At 38.2% G+C, this 21006-nt stretch overlaps 1 protein-coding gene across 6 annotated transcripts in view; it reads right to left on the bottom strand.

Moving 5' to 3' along the window:
- LOC138738899 (transcription regulator protein BACH1-like) overlaps positions 1–18966 on the bottom strand; it is an 87093-nt gene extending 68127 nt beyond the window's left edge. The window contains exons 1-2 of one of the 6 annotated variants that reach the window (XM_069890061.1): positions 18837–18927; positions 16451–16987 (exon numbers count right to left, since the gene is read on the bottom strand). Coding sequence is in view for 1 of the 6 variants with exons in the window: in XM_069890064.1 (XP_069746165.1) it covers positions 18837–18884 (48 nt within the window). In the remaining 5 variants the exon portion in view is untranslated. Of the gene's footprint in view, positions 1–16450; positions 16988–18836 lie in introns of all 6 variants that reach the window. The other 5 variants (XM_069890062.1, XM_069890064.1, XM_069890065.1 and 2 more) reach the window with 5 other exon arrangements.
- Positions 18967–21006: the final 2040 nt, after the last annotated feature.

Raw genomic sequence — 21006 nt, 5'->3', positions numbered from 1 at the left:
AATATACCTGAGTAATCGAAAACCCCTGTGAATCCAAATGTCCCAAACGTTATGGTTCCCTGAAATGTGGGAACTATGTATAAAAAGTGCTGTAATTCCTACATGGTGAAACTAAAATGTATACAAATAATCTTGAATAAAATCTGGAATGTGCACTTTAATCACTTACAAATTGATTGATTAAAAATTTAAAACCGTGGAGCACAGGGACAAATAAAATAATGTCATTGTCCCAAACATAATGGAGTGCACTGAATAAACAAAACAAGTTTTGGAAAGAATAAAGAAGCCTATGAATGAAGGGATCAAAATAGGGAGACAAATATAATGGTTACTACAAAACAAGATAAAAATGAGTTAATTGGATATAGTACAACAGAATATCAAGGTACTATAAATGTTAAATGACATAGGAAGGTGAGGTAAATAAATGTGCAAAGCATGCTTAATAAGGTATAAAAATTAACCACATAAATACAGTAAATGAAAACATTATGAAGGTGACTGTTGGATATCCAAAACAGTGAGCTCAACACCCAAGATATGGACTTATTAGAAGGATATGCATAAAGGAAAAGGAGATAGAGTGGTGCAGGTGGTAAAGGATGAAAACCGAGCAATATTGAGATCTGATATTAGCTCAGAAAATTAAGATTATAGAATCTGGGTGGTGCCAAGTAGCATCAAGGAACAGAAAATATTGTTGCGAGTTGTGCATGGGCCTCCAAACAATAGCAGTAATGTGCAAATATATGAAAAAATGAATTAGAAATGTATATAAAATGAGTATTAAAGAAATCTTCAGTAAAACCAGATTAGTAATTATAGTGCAGAGGTTGAATTTGTTGAATGGTTGCAGGATGTTTTATGAACATATTTTGAGGGAACCGACCAGGGAACACGCTATCATTGATTGGGTACCTTGCTTTGAGAAAGGGTTAATCAATAAATAATTCTGTTGGGCCCAACATAAGCTCGGCCAGAATACCTGTTCCATGCTATTTGATTCTATTACAGTTGGTTACACAAACACCATACTTAATTCAGTTCCTAATAAAAAATATCATACAACAATCGCAAAAAATCAAACAGAAAACAACGGAATGACCAGGGCTATGCTCTGTGACTCTACATCTTGCAAGAGGTGATTTCAGAACAAGCTTTGTAGCAGATTAGTGTAGAGAAAGGTACAGAATTCCAGCAAGAAAAGTTTATCTATCAGCATCTGAGTTACAATTGTGTCAGACGCCAAACTGAAGTCAATGTATTACAGCCTGGCACATGAGGCATTGTTCTCTCGGTGGGCCACAAAAAGGTTGAGAATGGCTGACGTAAACTAATTGAGAAACAATGTGTTGTGCCAGGACAACACATTCATGAAAGGACAATTTGTTTGAAGACTATTTAATTCAAAATTGATCAATACTGCTTACAGATAATTAAGGGAGGAAATGCAAACACTTCATTTTGTATAACTTACAATTCCAGAAACTGAATCATGCATAAAATTAGTTTATTTGTACAAAAAAAACAAAATTCACGCTACAGCATTAAGGGGATTAATGTAAAGGATTCTTTACTATCATCCCATAGATAAAATAGTGCTTGTAAAAATAAAACAGATTCCCTTCTCCCATTAACTCAGCTCTTACCCACATCTCTATTTCCAATTTATCTGCCCTAGCCCCCTCTGCCCCAAAATGCAACAAGGACAGGATTGACTTCACTGGTTGGCAAGATTCTAGTCCTTATTAAGGATGAGGTTTCCGAGAACTCAAGACTATGTGATTTCCATAAAATTGCTCATCTGGCTATTAACGTGGTAAAAGCTAAAGCCGATACAAGTTTATCTGAATCACAAGAAAATCCAAACAAAGTAATTAACGAGCAAGGTTCTAAATTAATTTATTTTCTTTTAAAAATATTTTTATTAATTTTCTTTCTTTTAAAGTTATTTTTATTAAGTTTTGTCAGAAATAAAACAAATATATAATAAATCCATTACATTGAGACTATTACATATTTAAGACAACAGCATATAGTACTTGGACTTAAATCCCATTCCAATATGTATTTATACATAGAGTTGCACAAGAAGCAAAGAAAAGAAAAATGCTACCCCAATCCCAACCAAGGTTGTAATTCATATTGTAAGTTGAGATAATATCAAGCAACGGCTTGGGAGATCCGAACAAAGCATGCCCAGTAACAACCATTATCACATCTAATTAGTCCAATTGTGAAAGTAAGCCATAAATGGACCCCAGGTCCTATCAAAGGAAATCTTGATTTTCGTGACATTATGCCTAATTTTCTCCAAATTTAAAGAGGGCATAATGTCTAATAGGCATTATCTGTGAATGGGTAGAAATTCTCTTTCCATTTTAACAATATTGTTCTTCTTGCTAGTAAAGTGGAGAATGCCAAAACCTGTCTTTGATTAGTGAATAGTTTTAGGTTCATGTCCCTGGAAAAGCCAAAGATTGCAATTACTGGACATAGATCCAAATTAATCCTAAAAATATCAGTCCAATATTTTTGCAGTTTAGGGAATGACCAAAACATATGTATCAAAGAGGTATTGTAAATTTTACATTTATCACAGAGTGAATTAATATCTGGATAATTTTGAGCAAGTTCAATGTACCACTTTGAACTGAATCAGACTGTGCCAGGTGTACAGTGATGAGTTGTAAATCATGTCCAAAATTGATGACCAAACTTTATCTGAAAAAGAGACATTAAGATCATTCTCCCATTCAGTTTTAATCCCAATTAGCAAAATTGTTTTCAGATTCAATAATTTATAATATAGGGCAGATATTATATCTTTCAAAGCAAATTGTAATTCAAAAAGTTCATCAATAAAACTTGGATCTGGAAGAATTGGAAATATTGAAAGCTTGGAATGAACAAAATTTCAAATTTGATAATACCTGAAAAAGTGTCTATTTCGTAGATTAAATTTGATCATCAATTGTTGTATAGATATGAAGTTTTGTTGTATAAAGAGATCCTTAAAACTTTTAATTCCTAAAAGATTCCATTCTTGAAAACCTGAATCTAAAATACCAGGTTGAAATAAATGATTAGATAGGATAGGACTTATGCTTATAAATCCTGTAACTCTAAAAAAAAATTTCTAACTTGGCCCCAAATCTTCAGTCTATGTATCATTATTAAATTCTTTGTCAGTTTTCAAATAAAGAGAGGTCGGGATGAACCCAATACACCCCATAAAGAAGTTTTTAAGGGATTTCAATTCCATCTCAATCCAGTTGTTTGAAAAATGTTTTGAAAAACTCCGCTGGATATCGATCTGGGCCCAGGGCTTTACCTGGCTGTAATGAAGATATTGCCATTAGCAATTCTTCTTGCAATATTGCAACATCCAAGCATTCTTTGTTTTCCTGAGATATTGTCAGTATATTTAAATAATCTAAAAAAATCATTCATCAAATCGTATACATTATTGAATTCAAAATAGTAAAGTTTAGAGTAGAAATCGCTAAAATTGTTTATTTTAGAATGATCAGTAGTTGTTGTAGTACCATCAGGAAGGCACATCTTATTTAATTTACTTGTTCACTGACATAACTTTCAATTGGTAGCCAGCAGTATAAAATTTAAAATTTGGATACAAAATTGGCTTTTGGTTCTTAATATCTGTTGTTCTACTGGGTGTGTGGACAGTAGAACAAATTTAGTTTTTAGTTCAGTTCTTCTTTTAAGTAACTCCAGATCTTTATTTCAGCCAATTGTACGTCGATCTGATTGATCAGGTCCAATCTTTCTTCCTTGGCCTTTTTATTTTTATTAGCTGTATAAAGATATAATTTGGCCACATAAATAGGCTTTCATCATATCCCAGCCCATTAAATTAGAAACATCTGGGGTTGAATTAAACTCAAATAAAAATTGAATCTGGTTTTCTAAAAAAGTCAAAAACTCTTTACTTTTAAATAATATGGTGTTAAATCGCCACTGCTTTTTGATACTCAGAGTATTTGGAAATTGCAAACAAAGACACAGGAGCATGATCTGAAATGACTACACTTTTGATATTTTTACACTTTAACCAAATTAATTAATTTATCAATTAAAAAGTAATATATCCTGGTATAAGCTCCATGGATAGTTGAAAAAAAGAGTAATCCCTACTTGTAGGATTCAAAATCTCCATAGAGCTGACACCCCCAAATTAGATAAGACTGTATTGCTAAAGCCAATTTCAGAGATTTACTTTTCTATTAGAAGAATGGTCTAAGATTGTGTTCAAACAATAATTAAAATTTCCAACTAAATTAGTGAGTATTGGGATAAGTCCTGTAAAAGGACAAAATATTTTTTTAAAAACTCTGGTTCATCCACGTTTGGAGCATAGCTATTTTCTAAAACAGTCAGTTTATTCTGAAATATCCCAGTAAGAACGATATAGTACCCCATTTTATCCATAATACTATTATGTAGTATAAATGGCACATTTTGTTGGATTAAAATGGAGACACCCCTGATTTTAGCTTTGGGAGAGCAATGATAATATTGCCCCCTCTATTTAAATATTGACCTATCCTTATCTTCCTTTTTGATATGTGTTTCTTGGAAAAACATGATGTCTTGACTGTCTGATATGGGCAAAAACCCTCCTTCACTTTATGAGTCCATTAAGCCCCTTCACATTCCATGAAATAATGTTAATAATGTCATCTTTCAAAAAGTGTTTTAAAGTAAATCAGAAATAGATGAATGCACTGGGATATGCTTCCTCTTCAACCCTGAGGCCGCAGCTTCAAATCTCCACCACATAAGAAATCAGACCCAAACTATACCCCCCCACCCCTCCCATACTTGAAGGTCACTGAAGAAAAAGTGACCAGCTTAACAAAAAAAAATAAGTCTCCTTTGGCTCCACTGTAGATTTTTCTGCAACTAATTAATCATGTAGTATGTTATATTTCTTCCCAATAATAAAAATAATAAAGTTAGATAAAACACTTAACACATAGGTAATGTTTGCGTAATGTTCCAGTCCTCAATTGCACATGCTCTATCTACTATCATCAATTAGACTATTTAACTTTTAATTAGAACCCCAACCAACCAAATTTCCGCTGCAACCGTGTCTGCCTGTCCTGCATCGGACTTGTCAGTCACCAACAAGCCTGCAGCAGACATGGACATACCCCTCCATAAATCTTCGTCCGCGAAGCCAAGCCAAAGAAAGAAAGATGTTAAAATTGATATATATTGGAAAGATGAAAAGACTAATTCAACCAAACAGACTGTCACTAATCGTCAACTTCGTCTCCTTCAATCTTGTTTACTCTAGTTGTAAACCAACGTACCATCTAACAATAATCTGAACAGGGGAGGTTGGATACTTGCACAGAAAGAAATTAACAGTTACTTTTTCTTTGGCTTGGCTTCGCGGACGAAGATTTATGGAGGGGGTAAAAGTCCACGTCAGCTGCAGGCTTGTTTGTGGCTGACAAGTCCGATGCGGGACAGGCAGACACGGTTGCAGCGGCTACAGGGGAAAATTGGTTGGTTGGGGTTGGGTGTTGGGTTTTTCCTCCTTTGCCTTTTGTCAGTGAGGTGGGCTCTGCGGTCTTCTTCAAAGGAGGTTGCTGCCCGCCAAACTGTGAGGCGCCAAGATGCACGGTTTGAGGCGATATCAGCCCACTGGCAGTGGTCAATGTGGCAGGCACCAAGAGATTTCTTTAGGCAGTCCTTGTACCTTTTCTTTGGTGCACCTCTGTCACGGTGGCCAGTGGAGAGCTCGCCATATAACACGATCTTGGGAAGGCGATGGTCCTCCATTCTGGAGACGTGACCCACCCAGCGCAGCTGGATCTTCAGCAGCGTGGACTCGATGCTGTCGACCTCTGCCATCTCGAGTACTTCGACGTTAGGGATGAAAGCGCTCCAATGGATGTTGAGGATGGAGCGGAGACAACGCTGGTGGAAGCGTTCTAGGAGCCGTAGGTGATGCCGGTAGAGGACCCATGATTCGGAGCCGAACAGGAGTGTGGGTATGACAACGGCTCTTAAGATCCAAATAAATACTAATGTACAAGCCCAGAGACAAACTGTAGACATTAAACTATAGGTGATTATGCATTAAAATAATTTTTACTATAGGTGATTATGCATTTAAATCAAAGACATTTTTACAGTTTTTCCTCAAGGCAGAAAAACAAAATCTTATTTTCAACTCAGTTTTGAATGTGGGTATGCAGAAAACCGCGGATGCAGTCTATTTTCCAGGAATACAATGCTTCCCTTCCCTGAAATACCCATATGAAGTACACATATGAAAAGAACAAAAATTCAGAAATGTAACAGTTATTAAGATCTAAATGAGTACTAATGCTCAAGCCCCAGAGATATATCTCCTGAAAATGTTAAACTATAGGCGATTAAGTATTTAAATCAGAAACATTTCTCAATAAATTCAATCATATTAGCTCTTTTGGCAATTAAACTATCAAGAGAAGATAAAAATTCCTTCCACATTCTGCAGTTTCAAATAACAGCAGTTTGCTCATATTGGAGTGGCAGTCAATGGTCCTGAAGTCTCCCTTTTGATAAAGCCCCAAGCTTCTTCGGGCAAATTTAAAAATATCTTCTGAGTGCCATGGCTAATCCTCAGTCTCGCTGGGTATAATATGTCAGGCTTAAAACTTTTTTTTAATATAAATCAACCATAACTTCATAGTAAACTCTGCAAAGCAAACTACTTCCGGCACTCCCAAAACATAAGGATCAGAGAATCAAAAATTTTACATTTCTCACATAATGGATCAATATCTGCATAAAATTGAGATAACAGTAATTTAAATTAGGACATACAAGTTCTGTGTACCACCTTAAATTGTAATAAGCAGTGCCTTGCACAAAATGAAGATTCATTAATCAAGCCGAGAGTAGAGACAAATCTTCATCTGAAAATGTTAAATTCAAATCTTATTCCCAATTGCTCTTAATCCCAGCAATAGAAACTGAATTTAAATCCAATAAATTATTATAAATACAGGATTTTAATCCACCATGAAAATAAAACCGTAAATTAAAAAGCAGATCAAGAATATAAGTGTTGGAAATTCTCAGAAAATCCAAAAGTTTAGACTGAACAAAATGTCTAATTTTATTGAAATGGAAAGATGATTCATCCCCTATTCATACACAGTGTGGTTATATGATGTAATGTCCTATTTAAGTTTAGAGAAAATTGGATATATTAAATTGGGGGGCCCATTCTTAGAACTTTTTTATAATTAGAAGGATTAACAATTATTGTATGTTCCAGTCGTTCATTGTCTGTTCTCCAGGGGTCATCAGTAGTTCCACATTATTGATTTTTTAAAAATTAATCTATAAGGTACCTTGATTAGAGGGAGGGGATAGATTAGGTATAGATTTTTTTCTTTTTTTTCCCCCCTTTATTTTATACATTATGGCAACAAATGGGTTTAACATGGTTGCACAGATCGTTTCAACTAAATGTTTTTGAGGTATTATAAGCGATTATTGATGTCGTTTTATCTATTTTTATTTTATTGGCTTTTTTGTGCGTACTTACTCGTATACAAATGAATTATTATATAATTGTCAATTCTGTAGTTATGCTTACATGTTAAACTCAATAAAAATATTTTTCAAAGAAAGAAAGCACGTGATAAAATAGGCTGGTCAGTATATTTTCCTTCATGGGAGAAAAATTCATTAGAATTCTTTGAGGATGCAACAACCAGGATAAACAACTAAGACTCAGTGGGTGTTGCTTACTTAAGCCGCTTTCAGGTGCTCGGATGCAGATAATGTGCCGGCAGACGCAGCTGGAGGAGTGCAGCTGGGACGTTTAGGTGGCTTTGGAGAAGACGTCTTTCTGTCACCTGAACGTGCCGGCTGAAGGAGAGCACCGTCCGAGCAAACGTGGCTCCTGTGGACTGTGTCCTGTGGGCACATTTAGGAAACTCGCTTCTGTACCTAGAAACACTTCACTGATATCAACCCTTGACACGGACCCAACAGGGAGATCACTTTAAGAAAGCATACACAAATACATTTGCAGAAAGCAAATGATGGCGAAAGATACTTTTTAAAAAAAAATACAAACTTTGTTTGAAGTACTGGCTGGCACTGGAGATGGGAAAATTGTGACGGCTCCTAATGAATTGCAAGCCTCTGTATTGAGTATATTAGAGTACTTATGTTAGTGTGGTAATGAATGGATGGCCATCACTAGCATAAGTAAATCAAATTACATTGTAAAGAGTTCATCATTTCTTGACTGTTTTCCTCATTGTGTTGAAATGTCTTGTACGTACGTGCACCATTTGTAGACTCCAGGTTTCTGTAGTCTCTGCTGCAGTCGCAACAGGGGATGCTCCGAGCTGGAGAATATACCTACCCGAGGAGAGTTAGGCAAGTGCTCCTTGGGGCCGGGTTCTCCACTTTCAGGTGGCCAGCCAACAGTGCATTGGGGTAGAATATGCGGCTTTACAGACAGGTATTCTGACCACCTGAAAGCGGCTTTAGATTTTTCAGAAGGCCTTTGACAATATGCCACATGTGAGGCTGTTAAACAAGACGGGAGACCATGGTATTACAGGAAAGGTACAAGCATGGTTAAAGGGGGTCTTTTTCCGGCTGGCTGATGGTGACAGTGGTGCTCTACAGGGATCAGTGTTGGGTCTATTACTTCTCATGTTATATAGAAATTACTTCAGTGGCAGAATTGATGTCTTTGTGGTCCAGTTACTTATGGTGAATGGATAGGTGGAAGGGCAGGTAATATTGAGGAAGCAGGGATTTGGAGAGAAACTTTGGCAGGTTGGGGAATGGGCAAAGAAATGCTAAATGTAATTCAGTGAAGGAAGTGCACGATCATGCATTTTGGTAGAAAAAATAAAGACGTAAACTATTTCTCAATGGGAAGAGAATTCAGTAAGTGGAATTCCAAAAGCATTTAGTACTCGATTCCTGAAAGATTAATTTGCAAATTGAATCTGTAGAAAGGAAGGCAAGTGCCATGTTAACATTAATTTCAAGTGAACTATAATACAAAAGGAAGGATTTGTCTTACGATTCAAGTTGTTGCATGCAAAGGATCTCCATGTTGGCATGCTTGTGCCAGAGGCAGGAAAATCCCATGTTTTACACATCAGTACATTCCAAACTTCCTAACATTCTGCTCAAAGTGGAAATACAGTATATCGTTCCCATTGGGGTATAATTCCCAAATTTCAACAATTTATAGTAAAATAGGAAAAATTAAAATACAGGATTTTATTTACAAGTAGAATTCAAAATTATTGGTGGGAAGTAGAGATATACCTGTTTTGAAACATTCGATTGAAATATGGAATTGATTCTGAAATAGGTGTGAAATGTTTAATTTCATGAAAAATGTCTTTTTGTCAAAATAGGCTTATTCCATTCTCCAAGGATAATCAATTTCTGAGGAGTTGGATGCTGATGGGCATTGAGAGAATAGAAGATTATTTTGAAGCTGGAAGATTTATTACCTTTGAACGAATGAAGAATAAATGTAATGTGTTAAATAGTACTTTTTTCTGTTATTATCAGGTTAAGGCTTTTTTGAATAAGATAGGTCCAAGTTTGATATTACCTATTCAGAGTGAATTGGAATTATTGATTTGTAATGGTAACATGCATAAATTTATCTCTGTAATGTATGATTTACTTTAAAAAAAACCCAAAATAGGAGTACATAAATCGAGATTAAGATGGGAAGCAGATTAGAATAGACAAATAAATGAGAAAGATTGAATACAATTATGTAGAGATAATATAACAAATGTTATTAATGTTAATATAGGTTGGTTCAACACAATTTTTTTGCATCAGTTATACTTAACTCCTCAAAAATTTTTAAAAATTGAACCTTATATTATCAGATTTATGTTTTCAATATGGTCAAGAAATTGGATCATTTCTGCATTCTACTTAGGAGTGTTAAAAATTAAAAATCTTTGGTTGGAAATTGGAAGTATTTTGGAATGAATAACAGGGGTTAAGTTTCCAAGGATCTGATGTTATTTTTGTTGGGTAATATCTAATTGAAATTATCTCATAAAATGAATGGACTGGTGTCAGGTCATCTGTGTTGGACATTTCTGACCTCTCTGCAAAGTGCTCACTCAGAGCTCATTGAGAGGTTTGTTTACCTAAAACAACAGATGGGAGCAGAAGACTAGAGAGAGAGAGAGACTGAGCAGTGTCAGCCAGGAGAAGCTTGTTGGAACTGAAACAAAAGCTCCAGAGTGGCGGATGGCTGGTGGAAGTGCTATCTGTCTGATGGTTCTCTTGGAATAAGGGAACAGAAAGGAATTCTGTGGTAGCCTGAAAGAGGTTATCAGCTAGAAAACCCTAATGGGGCAAATTACATCACCAAGACACTGAGGTGACTAATGGTGGTACCTCAGTTGTGGAAATCCTTGAACAAATCTCTTTCTGCAAACCCTACAATAACCTTCTTGAGTAGTAAGCACTTATCTTTCGAGCACCAAAGCCTGGTGAACTTTATACATGTTAAATTCTGTGCACAATGTATGAATTGCCTGCAACTAGAGAACTTAAATGAGAAGTGACATTGAACTGTGAACTTTTCTTAAATTTACACACACACATCACATATATGTGCACTTAGAATTAGAAGGGGTTAAGTTGGGTAGTTAAGTTAATAGTGATAAGTTAAAGTTTGATTCTCTTTTCTTGTTTAAAGATAATTAAAAACAACTTTTGTTTAAGTAACTACTTGTCATGGAGGCTATCTATTGCTGCTGGGCTTTGGGGTCCTTTGGGCTCATAACACTCTGAAGACCCCATCTCTTGGTAGTCTCCAGTATCATTATATTATTAAAATCTTTATGTCATATAGTTTACTTTCTTGACATTCTCCATTTTTTTCTCTTTTCTTTTCTATTGTCTTTCTCTTTTTTTGGGGGGGGTTTGGGGAGGGAGGGAGGGGAATTTTGTATAGCACATGTATAATTTTTGGAAGTTTTTTAATTGAAAGAAATGTATTTACTGTTGTGGTTTAAAAATTGTAAAATTAAATATTTTAAAAACATTTATAATTCACATAAAAGTGACCACTGGGCACAAATCTAATAATAAAGGTGAAACAATTGGGAACAACCTAAATTTGAAAGGAAGTGAACAACATATATCTCAATATTGGGTTCAAAGTTCTCGCTATATTTTACATTTATTTTGGATGGTGGATGATAGCAGCAAAACATAATAGAGATGATAGTGGATCAAATAATAATGAAAGCCATTATGTCAAAGAATTGGGGCAGATAATGGATGAAGATTTAACATTAATTTGTGGAAAAAAAATAATTTGATGAAATGGTTCATTGAGTATTGACTGCAAAAAATTGTGTTAAAGTTAATAAATAAGAGTATCAAAAGAACAAATGACTGAAGAAATCTAATTTACTTGCAATTATATATTCTGGAACAGGAGTATTCCATACACAAGTTGACTTGCAAACAAAGCCAAATGCACATTCCAGGAATTGAAAGCACACGAAAATGTTAAACCAGAATTTACTTCTTTATGGACAAGATCTCAAAGTAATCGAACAGTAAGAGCACTGTACACAACAGTACAATTCCAAAAATAATGGGAGCTTGTGAATGGAGTAGTGCATCAATCACAGATGACTTGAATTTTTCTGGAGATTGGATTAATCAAGTTCAAGTTATTTATCATCTGATTGTTGTACAACCCAATGAAACAGTAGTCCTTGGTGTAAAGCACAGCAAACACACATATAGACAAATGATACAGGCTTCAGCATGATGCTGAACCAAGCCATGAAAGACCCCAACAATGAAGACGCTGTTTACATCCGGTACCGCACGGATGGCAGTCTCTTCAATCTGAGGCGCCTGCAAGCTCACACCAAGACACAAGAGAAACTTGTCCGTGAACTACTCTTTGCAGATGATGCCGCTTTAGTTGCCCATTCAGAGCCAGCTCTTCAGCGCTTGACGTCCTGCTTTGCGGAAACTGCCAAAATGTTTGGCCTGGAAGTCAGCCTGAAGAAAACTGAGGTCCTCCATCAGCCAGCTCCCCACCATGACTACCAGCCCCCCCACATCTCCATCGGGCACACAAAACTCAAAACGGTCAACCAGTTTACCTATCTCGGCTGCACCATTTCATCAGATGCAAGGATCGACAATGAGATAGACAACAGACTCGCCAAGGCAAATAGCGCCTTTGGAAGACTACACAAAAGAGTCTGGAAAAACAACCAACTGAAAAACCTCACAAAGATAAGCGTATACAGAGCCGTTGTCATACCCACACTCCTGTTCGGCTCCGAATCATGGGTCCTCTACCGGCACCACCTACGGCTCCTAGAACGCTTCCACCAGCGTTGTCTCCGCTCCATCCTCAACATCCATTGGAGCGCTCACACCCCTAACGTCGAGGTACTCGAGATGGCAGAGGTCGACAGCATCGAGTCCACGCTGCTGAAGATCCAGCTGCGCTGGATGGGTCACGTCTCCAGAATGGAGGATCATCGCCTTCCCAAGATCGTATTATATGGCGAGCTCTCCACTGGCCACCGTGACAGAGGTGCACCAAAGAAAAGGTACAAGGACTGCCTAAAGAAATCTCTTGGTGCCTGCCACATTGACCACCGCCAGTGGGCTGATAACGCCTCAAACCGTGCATCTTGGCGCCTCACAGTTTGGCGGGCAGCAGCCTCCTTTGAAGAAGACCGCAGAGCCCACCTCACTGACAAAAGGCAAAGGAGGAAAAACCCAACACCCAACCCCAACCAACCAATTTTCCCTTGCAACCGCTGCAATCGTGTCTGCCTGTCCCGCATCGGACTGGTCAGCCACAAACGAGCCTGCAGCTGACGTGGACTTTTTACCCCCTCCATAAATCTTCGTCCGCGAAGCCAAGCCAAAGAAAAGACAGGCACACAGTACATGTAGACAAATATTAAAATAAATTAATATTAATGTTAAATAAATAGTAGTCTCAGAGGGTTTGTATGAGCTGTTTAATCATTTATCAGTCTCATTGCCAGTGGGAAGAAGCTGTTTCTCAGCCTAGTGGGACTGGCTCTGATACTCTTGCATATCTTTTCCGACAGGAGTACCTGGAAGATTCTGTGTACGGTGTAGTAGAAGTCCTCAATGACTTTGCGAGCCCTTTAGTCGCTGATACCAGTAAACCACCTCAAAAGTGGAAAAGTGATCCTCTCTGCCACTCTTATACTCCTGTGGATTGATCTCTGATGTCACACTGTGATGCAGCCAGTCAGGACACTGAAGAGAGAGCTCCCGTAGAAAGTTGACAGGATGGTGGCCAGTAGCCTTGCCTGCCTCAGTCTTCTCAGGAAGTTCCATTTAAATTGAAAATGGTGGCCACACAATTCAATCCATGAAATTGAAATTCTATAGATTCCTGAAGTAACAACTTATGGAGTCAATCAGATAATGTACAATGTATAGTAAGTGAACTCAAAATTAAAAAATACCCTCTGAGGTTGAAATAAGAGTTTGATAGAATTTGGGTCTGAAACTACCATGTTAAACTTGCATAACACAAATTACAATGGAAAGGGAAAGAGTTGACTAAAGTGGACTGGGCAAATAGATGAACAAGAGAAAGACATTTAAGGAGAAAATTCATGACTTTCTAGTTAAAAATACTTGTACATGGGAAAAAAAGATACAAAGGAGTGAGGAGCAATGTGATGCAGATCAACCATGCCTGTTGAAGAAATCTAAAGAGAAAATCAATAAAACTGCAGATGGTGGGAATCTGAAATGATGGCTGAAAATGCTAGAAACACAACAGTGCAGGCAGCATCTCTGGAAAGAAAAAGGACCAAAAGAATCTCTGGTTGAAGACTCTGTATCAGATGAAGTTTTACAGAAATATAACCTTTCATTTCCTCTCCCCCCCCCCCACCAAAAAATCATTGCAGTACACACGGTTCCAGCAGCCATGCCAACTCCTAACAAAGGTGCAGAGAAGATCACTGGGGCTCCTTTTTCTTTATTGGCAGTTATTGGAAATGTTGCTTACATAGAGTTCAAAGAATTATAGTAGACTCTTTCCATCCAGCACACAGTATTTTTGACCCACTTCCATCAAGGAGGTGCTACAGGAGCATCAAAACCAGAACTACCAGGCTTGGAAATAGTTTCTTCCCACAGGCTGAGATTGATGAACAGTGTCTGTAACCAAGTTAATCATCCCAAAACATTTATAATATTTATTTTAAATTATATCTAGATGTATGTGATATGTATCTTGTATGTGATATGCGCACCAGGGGCACAAGGGCAGCTTCTTCCCCACTGCCGTCAGATTCCTGAATGATCAACAAACCAAAGCCTCTGCCTTATTCTGACTTTTCGTGCACTATTTTTATATTTTATAAGGTGGTTTATATGACTGTTCGCTCTATGAAGTTGCTGCAAAACAATGGATCTTGTGACAATGAATTCTGATGTGTATTGTTTAATGTGTGTGTACACCAAGGTCCAGAGAAGTGCTATTTTGTCAGATTATACATCTACAGTCAGATGATAGTAAACTTGAACTTTTTCCTGGAGAATTGCCAATGTGATATCCTGACTCAAAAAGGGTAAGAAGTCAAAAGTAGGTAACTATAAGCTGATTAGCTCATGGGGATAAGGTGGGAAAGAGTCACATGACAAATATATCATTATTCTTTGAAGTGTCAGAGTGCAAAACCAATGTATTTTGCATTTGTACTTTGAAAGGTGAAAGAAGTAGAAAAATTCATATTTTGCCATGGAGCAGTACTGCCAACACAACTATCTACAATGTACAATTGTAGATCTTCAATAAAGGACGGAAACAAATACACCATGGCTAATGATATACAATTTAGTGGAACTGAGGTGGGTGGGTAAGGAATGGAAGATACAGTTCATGGAGAAATATCAATAGGTTGTGTGAGAGGGAAAAGAGTTGGCAAATGCAAGGCTGTTCATTTCAGAGGGAAGAACAAAAATATGATTTTTTAAATTTAGAAAAACTAAAAAGCCGTTGCATGAACAGGATGGGGGCTCGCTGGCTCATGAAACATAGAAAGTGAGAAGACGGGTGCATCAATCAGGAATGCTAATGAATTGCAAGCTTTTATTTCAAGGATATTAAAGTATAAAAACAGGCGTCTTACTACAGAGTACAAGGCAATTCTGAGCCCCTATACTGTGTTAGATTTGTTTCTTTATTCAAAAGACATTGCATTTGAAACAGTTCAGAGAAGATTCACCAGAATGACCTCATGAATGGAGGGATTGTTTTACAAGGTGGAACTTGCAGTGTCTGTCATCAATGGAGTTCAAAACATGCAATCTGAATGAAAACACATCCTTCAAAGGCTGGAGAAAGTATATACAAGGAGGATGTTTCCTCCCACGGATGGTAGAGGGGACTGTCTCAGAATAACATCAATGATGCTGAAGTGGAGAAAATAGATAGCAAGTTCCTGGGAGCGAATATATGCAACTATGTGACTTGGATTGACAACATTGATATGATAATTAAGAAAGCACACCAATGCCTCAACTTTCTGCAAATTCCAAGCAAGTTCAACATATCCCTCAAAAATTTCTACTCGTGCATCAGTGAAAACATCTGAACCAGATGTGTCACAACATGATATGGGACCTGCTCAAAACCTGAAGCTGCAAAAGTTGGTGAATGTAGCTCAAAACAGCACAAACTTCTGTTACAAGCCCAGAGGACTCCAAAACCCAGCAGCAATTCAAAAGATCTATCCTTCAGAAAATTGTCTAAGTCTCTCTCAACAAATTTTCCCTCACCCATATATTTCACTATAATCTTCTGTATTTGTATTTTCTTCAACCAATGCTTGACTTCAGCAAGCTTTAATTCCTTAGCAATGACCATCAATTCCTCTTTTCTTTTCCTCTGCAGCTCTGTCAGTGATGGGTGTAACAAAAATGTTTCAACATCCATTGCTGCTGTTTTTCCACACACACAAGCTTTAAATTAGCTTGGAAAAACCAATTAACTAATAAATCACAAAAACTCCAGAAGTTTAAGATCCAAAAACTCCAAATATTTCAATCTGAAATGGTTACAAGCCCAGAGAACTCCAAAACCCAGCAGCAATTGAAATTCACCAAGACAATGGTTACTTAGTCAAAAGTTCCTTTCAATTTTCTTTAAGCATAATAAGATCAATCTTAAACTTATTATTAACTTAACCCCTTCTAATTCTAAGCTTGTCTGTAATGTTCAGGAAAGTTCTGTTTCAATATCCAATCATTCACTTTTCACTTCTCCAAGTTCACTGGTATCAGGCAATTCCCACACTGTGCACAGAATTCAACATTTATAATTTCCACCAGGCTGTGGTGCTTAAAGTTAAATGGTTACCACTCAGGAAGGTTCTTGATAGTTTCATAGAGATATTTTTTGCTCGTTGGACATGCACAAACTGATTTCCTCCAATAAGTCATTTCAGCGTCTTGCCAAAGAAACACCCCATCGTGGGTTTTCCAAATAATAATCTCTTCTTCCAGGTCACCACAGAGTTCCACTTGTTTCCCTTATTTCAGGAGAAACACTCGATCCAGCCATTTCCTCTTCTAAGGATACAAGGGTTTTGAAAAGGCTGAACTCAGAACTCACAACCAGTCTTCAAAATAGGGTTTTTTAAACAAGCCTGCCAGCTTGCCATTTTGAAGCCTCAACTGCTCCCTCCAAAAGAGAAATCAGCTGTTTTTTTTCTCTCTCTCTACTTGTAAAAACCAAATGACATCTCCGAAGCCTCCAAACCTAATTTTTGAAAGACCTTATCAACCTCTGCCTGGTCATTGTTCCATTTGCGCCTCCTTGTAAAGTTCTTTCCAAAGCAGTTCCATTGTCTCTGCAAAGTCACTGGTGACACAATGTCTCACTTCAGCAAAGCTCCTGCATTTTAAATGAGATGTGTTATTCTCTGAATTGTAACCTAAACTAAACCCCACAATCTATCTTTTAAATAGATATTTAATCATAACTATTCTAACATATCCTGTAACATTTCTCTCCTTAGAGTCTTGTCCCACTGTCAGGAAAAGGAAGTCTACATACACACTCATACTCTCTTCTCCCTCCTCCCAAAAGAGAACAGGTTCAAGGGTGAAATTTCATATCAACAGGCTCAAATTCTTCCCTGTAGCTAATGGACTCCTGAATGAACCCCTCTGCAGTGCTTTAATGCTCCCCTAGCTTTTTATGAATCGACTTTCCCCCTTCCCAATGCAATCTACGCTCTGTAATTATCCTTTTCATCTTCTACTGCATATTTCGGTTGAGCTGTTACACTGCTCACAGAAACTTATTACACCAGGTATAATGTGACAAATAAACAAACACTTAAAAAGAATCTATTTAAGAATGAAATGGTGAAGAATTCCTTCTCTCAAAATGATTATTGGTCTTTGGAATTCCATCCCAAAATGCTGTGTTAACTGAATCCTTGAATACATTCACAGCTATGATAAATTATTTTTAAATTGGTAAGAGAATGAAGGGTTTCAGGAAAAGGTACAAAGGTGGATTTGACAAGAGGTTATTGTAATGGCAAAACTCCAATGGTAATATATCTAGAGCCCAAATGGTATGTCTACTCTTGTAGCTACTATGGAAATGTAATCTCCAGCATGATCAATGGCACAAATATCTGAGACTATCATCTGAGAGATATCAAATGAGATGACCTCTCAGTTGGATTCATAGTCCAAGTGACCACTTGTTAGTTTGAAGAACAATTAGTGGCCTGTGTGCCTTGCACTTATCATTCTTAACCCTTTAGACTCTGTGTCCCTGTTTTCAGGGACTACCAACAAGTACATATTTTCCATGTCCCCGTTTTCTGGGACTGGTTCTATACCCGAGCACCAGCTAATTTGGATCCAGTCCTGAGTATATATTATGCAAGGTTAAAAATGGCCAGAGTCCATAGGGTTAAAATCCATAATCTCACATGTTTCATAATGACACACTGCAGGCTGCGGCAGTACTTGAACCAGTGGAACAGAAAACAAGACATTTTCACATCCTAGGGATCATCTATCTCAACTAACTCACTGTTGAATAGGTCACTAAGCTATGACCAGGGGGAAATGTTTCCAGCTGAGATGTGCTGAGGCTTGTATCAGCATTTCATGGAACAATCAAACACTTCTGTTGTACTTTTTCTTTAAAAAATCTTGACGTTTAGGTACGAAGAATAAATAGGCAAACCATCCCACAAGTGAATTTCAGCTACAAACGAAAACAATGCTCGATTTCTTGAAATTGTTCCCACGTCGTATGTTTATTAGTAACAACTGTCCCAAAACACAGAAACATCAAAACCTGAAGCTACAATAGTAACACATTCGTTTGCCAAACGGACATTATCTCAACACACGGTGTGGACATGAACTCGCTGGAATAAAGGCAGGGAGAGGAAGTTCACATGAGACAAGAACATCTCCAGTTCACAAGGAAGAGAGAAGGCGAACTTCTGCAAGTTACCAGGAGCCCTGCGAGGGGACAGAAATCCGCCGTGGCTCCCGCTCACCCTCTACCTTTACCACCAGCCCGCCCCGCCCAGAATCCCGCGGTCAGCGCCCGATTCGTGTTCAAGGAGGGAGGCGGAGGCCCCATGGCCCCCGGAGAGCTGTCACACCCCAGGCTCAGGCTGGCGGCCCGGCCCGGCCCGGCCCACCCTCGAGCCGGGCGCGCAGGTACCCCCCACCCCAGTGAGCAGTGGGCCACCCGCGCCCCTCACCTCATGTACATGCCGATGGAAGGAAACTGGCGGCGGCGCCTCCCTCATGCACTTGCCTCCTCTGGTCGCTCTGCCTTTCTCCACCGCTTTCCCTCACAAACTCTCGATCCGCTCTCCGAACCAAACACGGGGCGGGGTGATCTTGGTCCCGCCCCCAGCCAATCGGCACACTCTCAGCGCCACCCTCTCCTCCAGCGCGTTCCGATTGGCCAGGATCACTGCCATTCACATGGATTGACGCGCAGGGGGGTCACGCACGAATGACGGGGAATTCTGTGCAGCGAGGTCCAAGGGGCCAGGATAGGAAAGGAGCGGGAGCAAGGTGATTCCCATTATTATGGACAATCCTATGATGACAATGTATGATGATGGTAGTGGATACAGCCCAGGATATCACAAACAAAAACCCTCCCAACCATCAAGAACATCTCGAGGGAATGCTGCAGTGGGAGAGAAGCATCAGTCGTCAAAGAACCACACCACCCAGTACACGCTCTGTTCTCGCTGCTGCCATCAGGAAAGAGGTCTAGGTGCCACAAGGCTCGCACCACCAGGTTCAGGAACAGCTGCTCCCCCTCCACCATCAGACTCCTCAACCACAAACTCACTCAGATTTCAGATTTATTGTCAGAGTACATACATGACATCACATACAACCCTGAGATTCCATTCTCCTGCAGTCCAGACCGAACTACCACTAAAATCGGAGTAACTCATAAGTGCAAAAAAAACTGTTCACAGCATGAAACATGTAAACAAACAGATAACGGATGTAAACAAACTGGCCAACTGACTGCCTCATTAAAGGACTCTTTTCCACTTTATTGTTTTTTTCTCTCTCTATCTCTTTATTGCAGTCAGTTTGTTTACATTTCTTTATTTGTTTACATATGCATGCATCTTGGTACAGTTTTTTTGGACGACGAATAAATGGTAATTCTGCCTCACCTGCAGGAAAAGTAATCTCAGGGTTTTATGTAATAAAATGTATGTACTCTGACAATAAATAAAATCTTACTATACAGTTTGTTTTACCAGGATCACTTGACTTGAATCATTACAGCCTTTATCCAAACATGAACCAAAGAACTGAAATCCAGAGGTGAGGTGAACTTGATAGTCCTTGACAGCAAAACAACATTTGACTGAGTTTGGAATCAAGTAGTCCTGGTAAAACTAAACTCCTTGGCTGAAGATACATGTTTTACAAAGTAAGGAGGTTGTGGTAAATCAACGCACCCCCAAGACAAAGACTCATCAAAGCAGTGTCTCAGGTAATCAAGATAAGCTTTATGGATAGTTTTATTAATCTTTATTTTTATTCAATTACATCCAAAGGTTTTCTTCTTTCCTTTTTTTTCTTTGGAGCTGTATTATATAGGGGCAGGGAGGGAGAGGATGGGCATTTAAATCACTATGTATTAATTATGAGTATTTTGGACAGATCAATTATGTGTAACTTTAATGCATATGTAAAAATTTAAATAAAATTTTCCAAAAAAAAGCAGTGTCCCAGGTCAAAGCATTTTCAGCTGTCGTAAATGACTTTCCTTCCATTATAGCCAGGTGGGGTTTGCAACATTTTATCAAATTAAATAGCCTATGACTGTATTACATTTTCAAACAATAGCTTTTTTTTGCCACTTATGCATGAGCTGATAGAGTGGCAAGTTAAATAAGAATCATAAAAATGCCAGGCAAGAACCATCTCTTAACAAATCAGAGTATAGGCCCTGAATTCTCCTTTGGCATCAATATCGACTTATAGGATGTTGTTAAAATCTCCCCCACCTCCCAGTTCCTCCTTTCACACAGACATAATAAATTCTCACTAAGACCCTTTTCACCTCTAATTAACACCTTTTGTTGGACTGGATTCTATCCCCATTGTTTGATTTCTGAGACTTTCTGACATATCCTGCTTCTACCTTCATTGATTTTTCCTTGAAGAAGGGCTCTGACCTGAAACATCGGCAATATATCTTTGTCTCTATAGGTGCTGAAAGGACCGACTGAGTTCCTCCAGCATTTCAGTGAGTTTACTGCAATCACAGCATCTGTGGCCTAGCATGTTTCACCCTAAATTCTCAATCCTGTGATTCACTATTCACCAGAAACTCAACTGAATTAGCCACAAAAATAAAATGCCTACAAAAGAACATCAGAGACT

Source organism: Narcine bancroftii, chromosome 7 (genome assembly GCF_036971445.1).
Source record: "Narcine bancroftii isolate sNarBan1 chromosome 7, sNarBan1.hap1, whole genome shotgun sequence".
Lineage (NCBI taxonomy): Eukaryota > Metazoa > Chordata > Chondrichthyes > Torpediniformes > Narcinidae > Narcine > Narcine bancroftii.
This window is presented reverse-complemented; position numbering and strand designations above follow the sequence as displayed.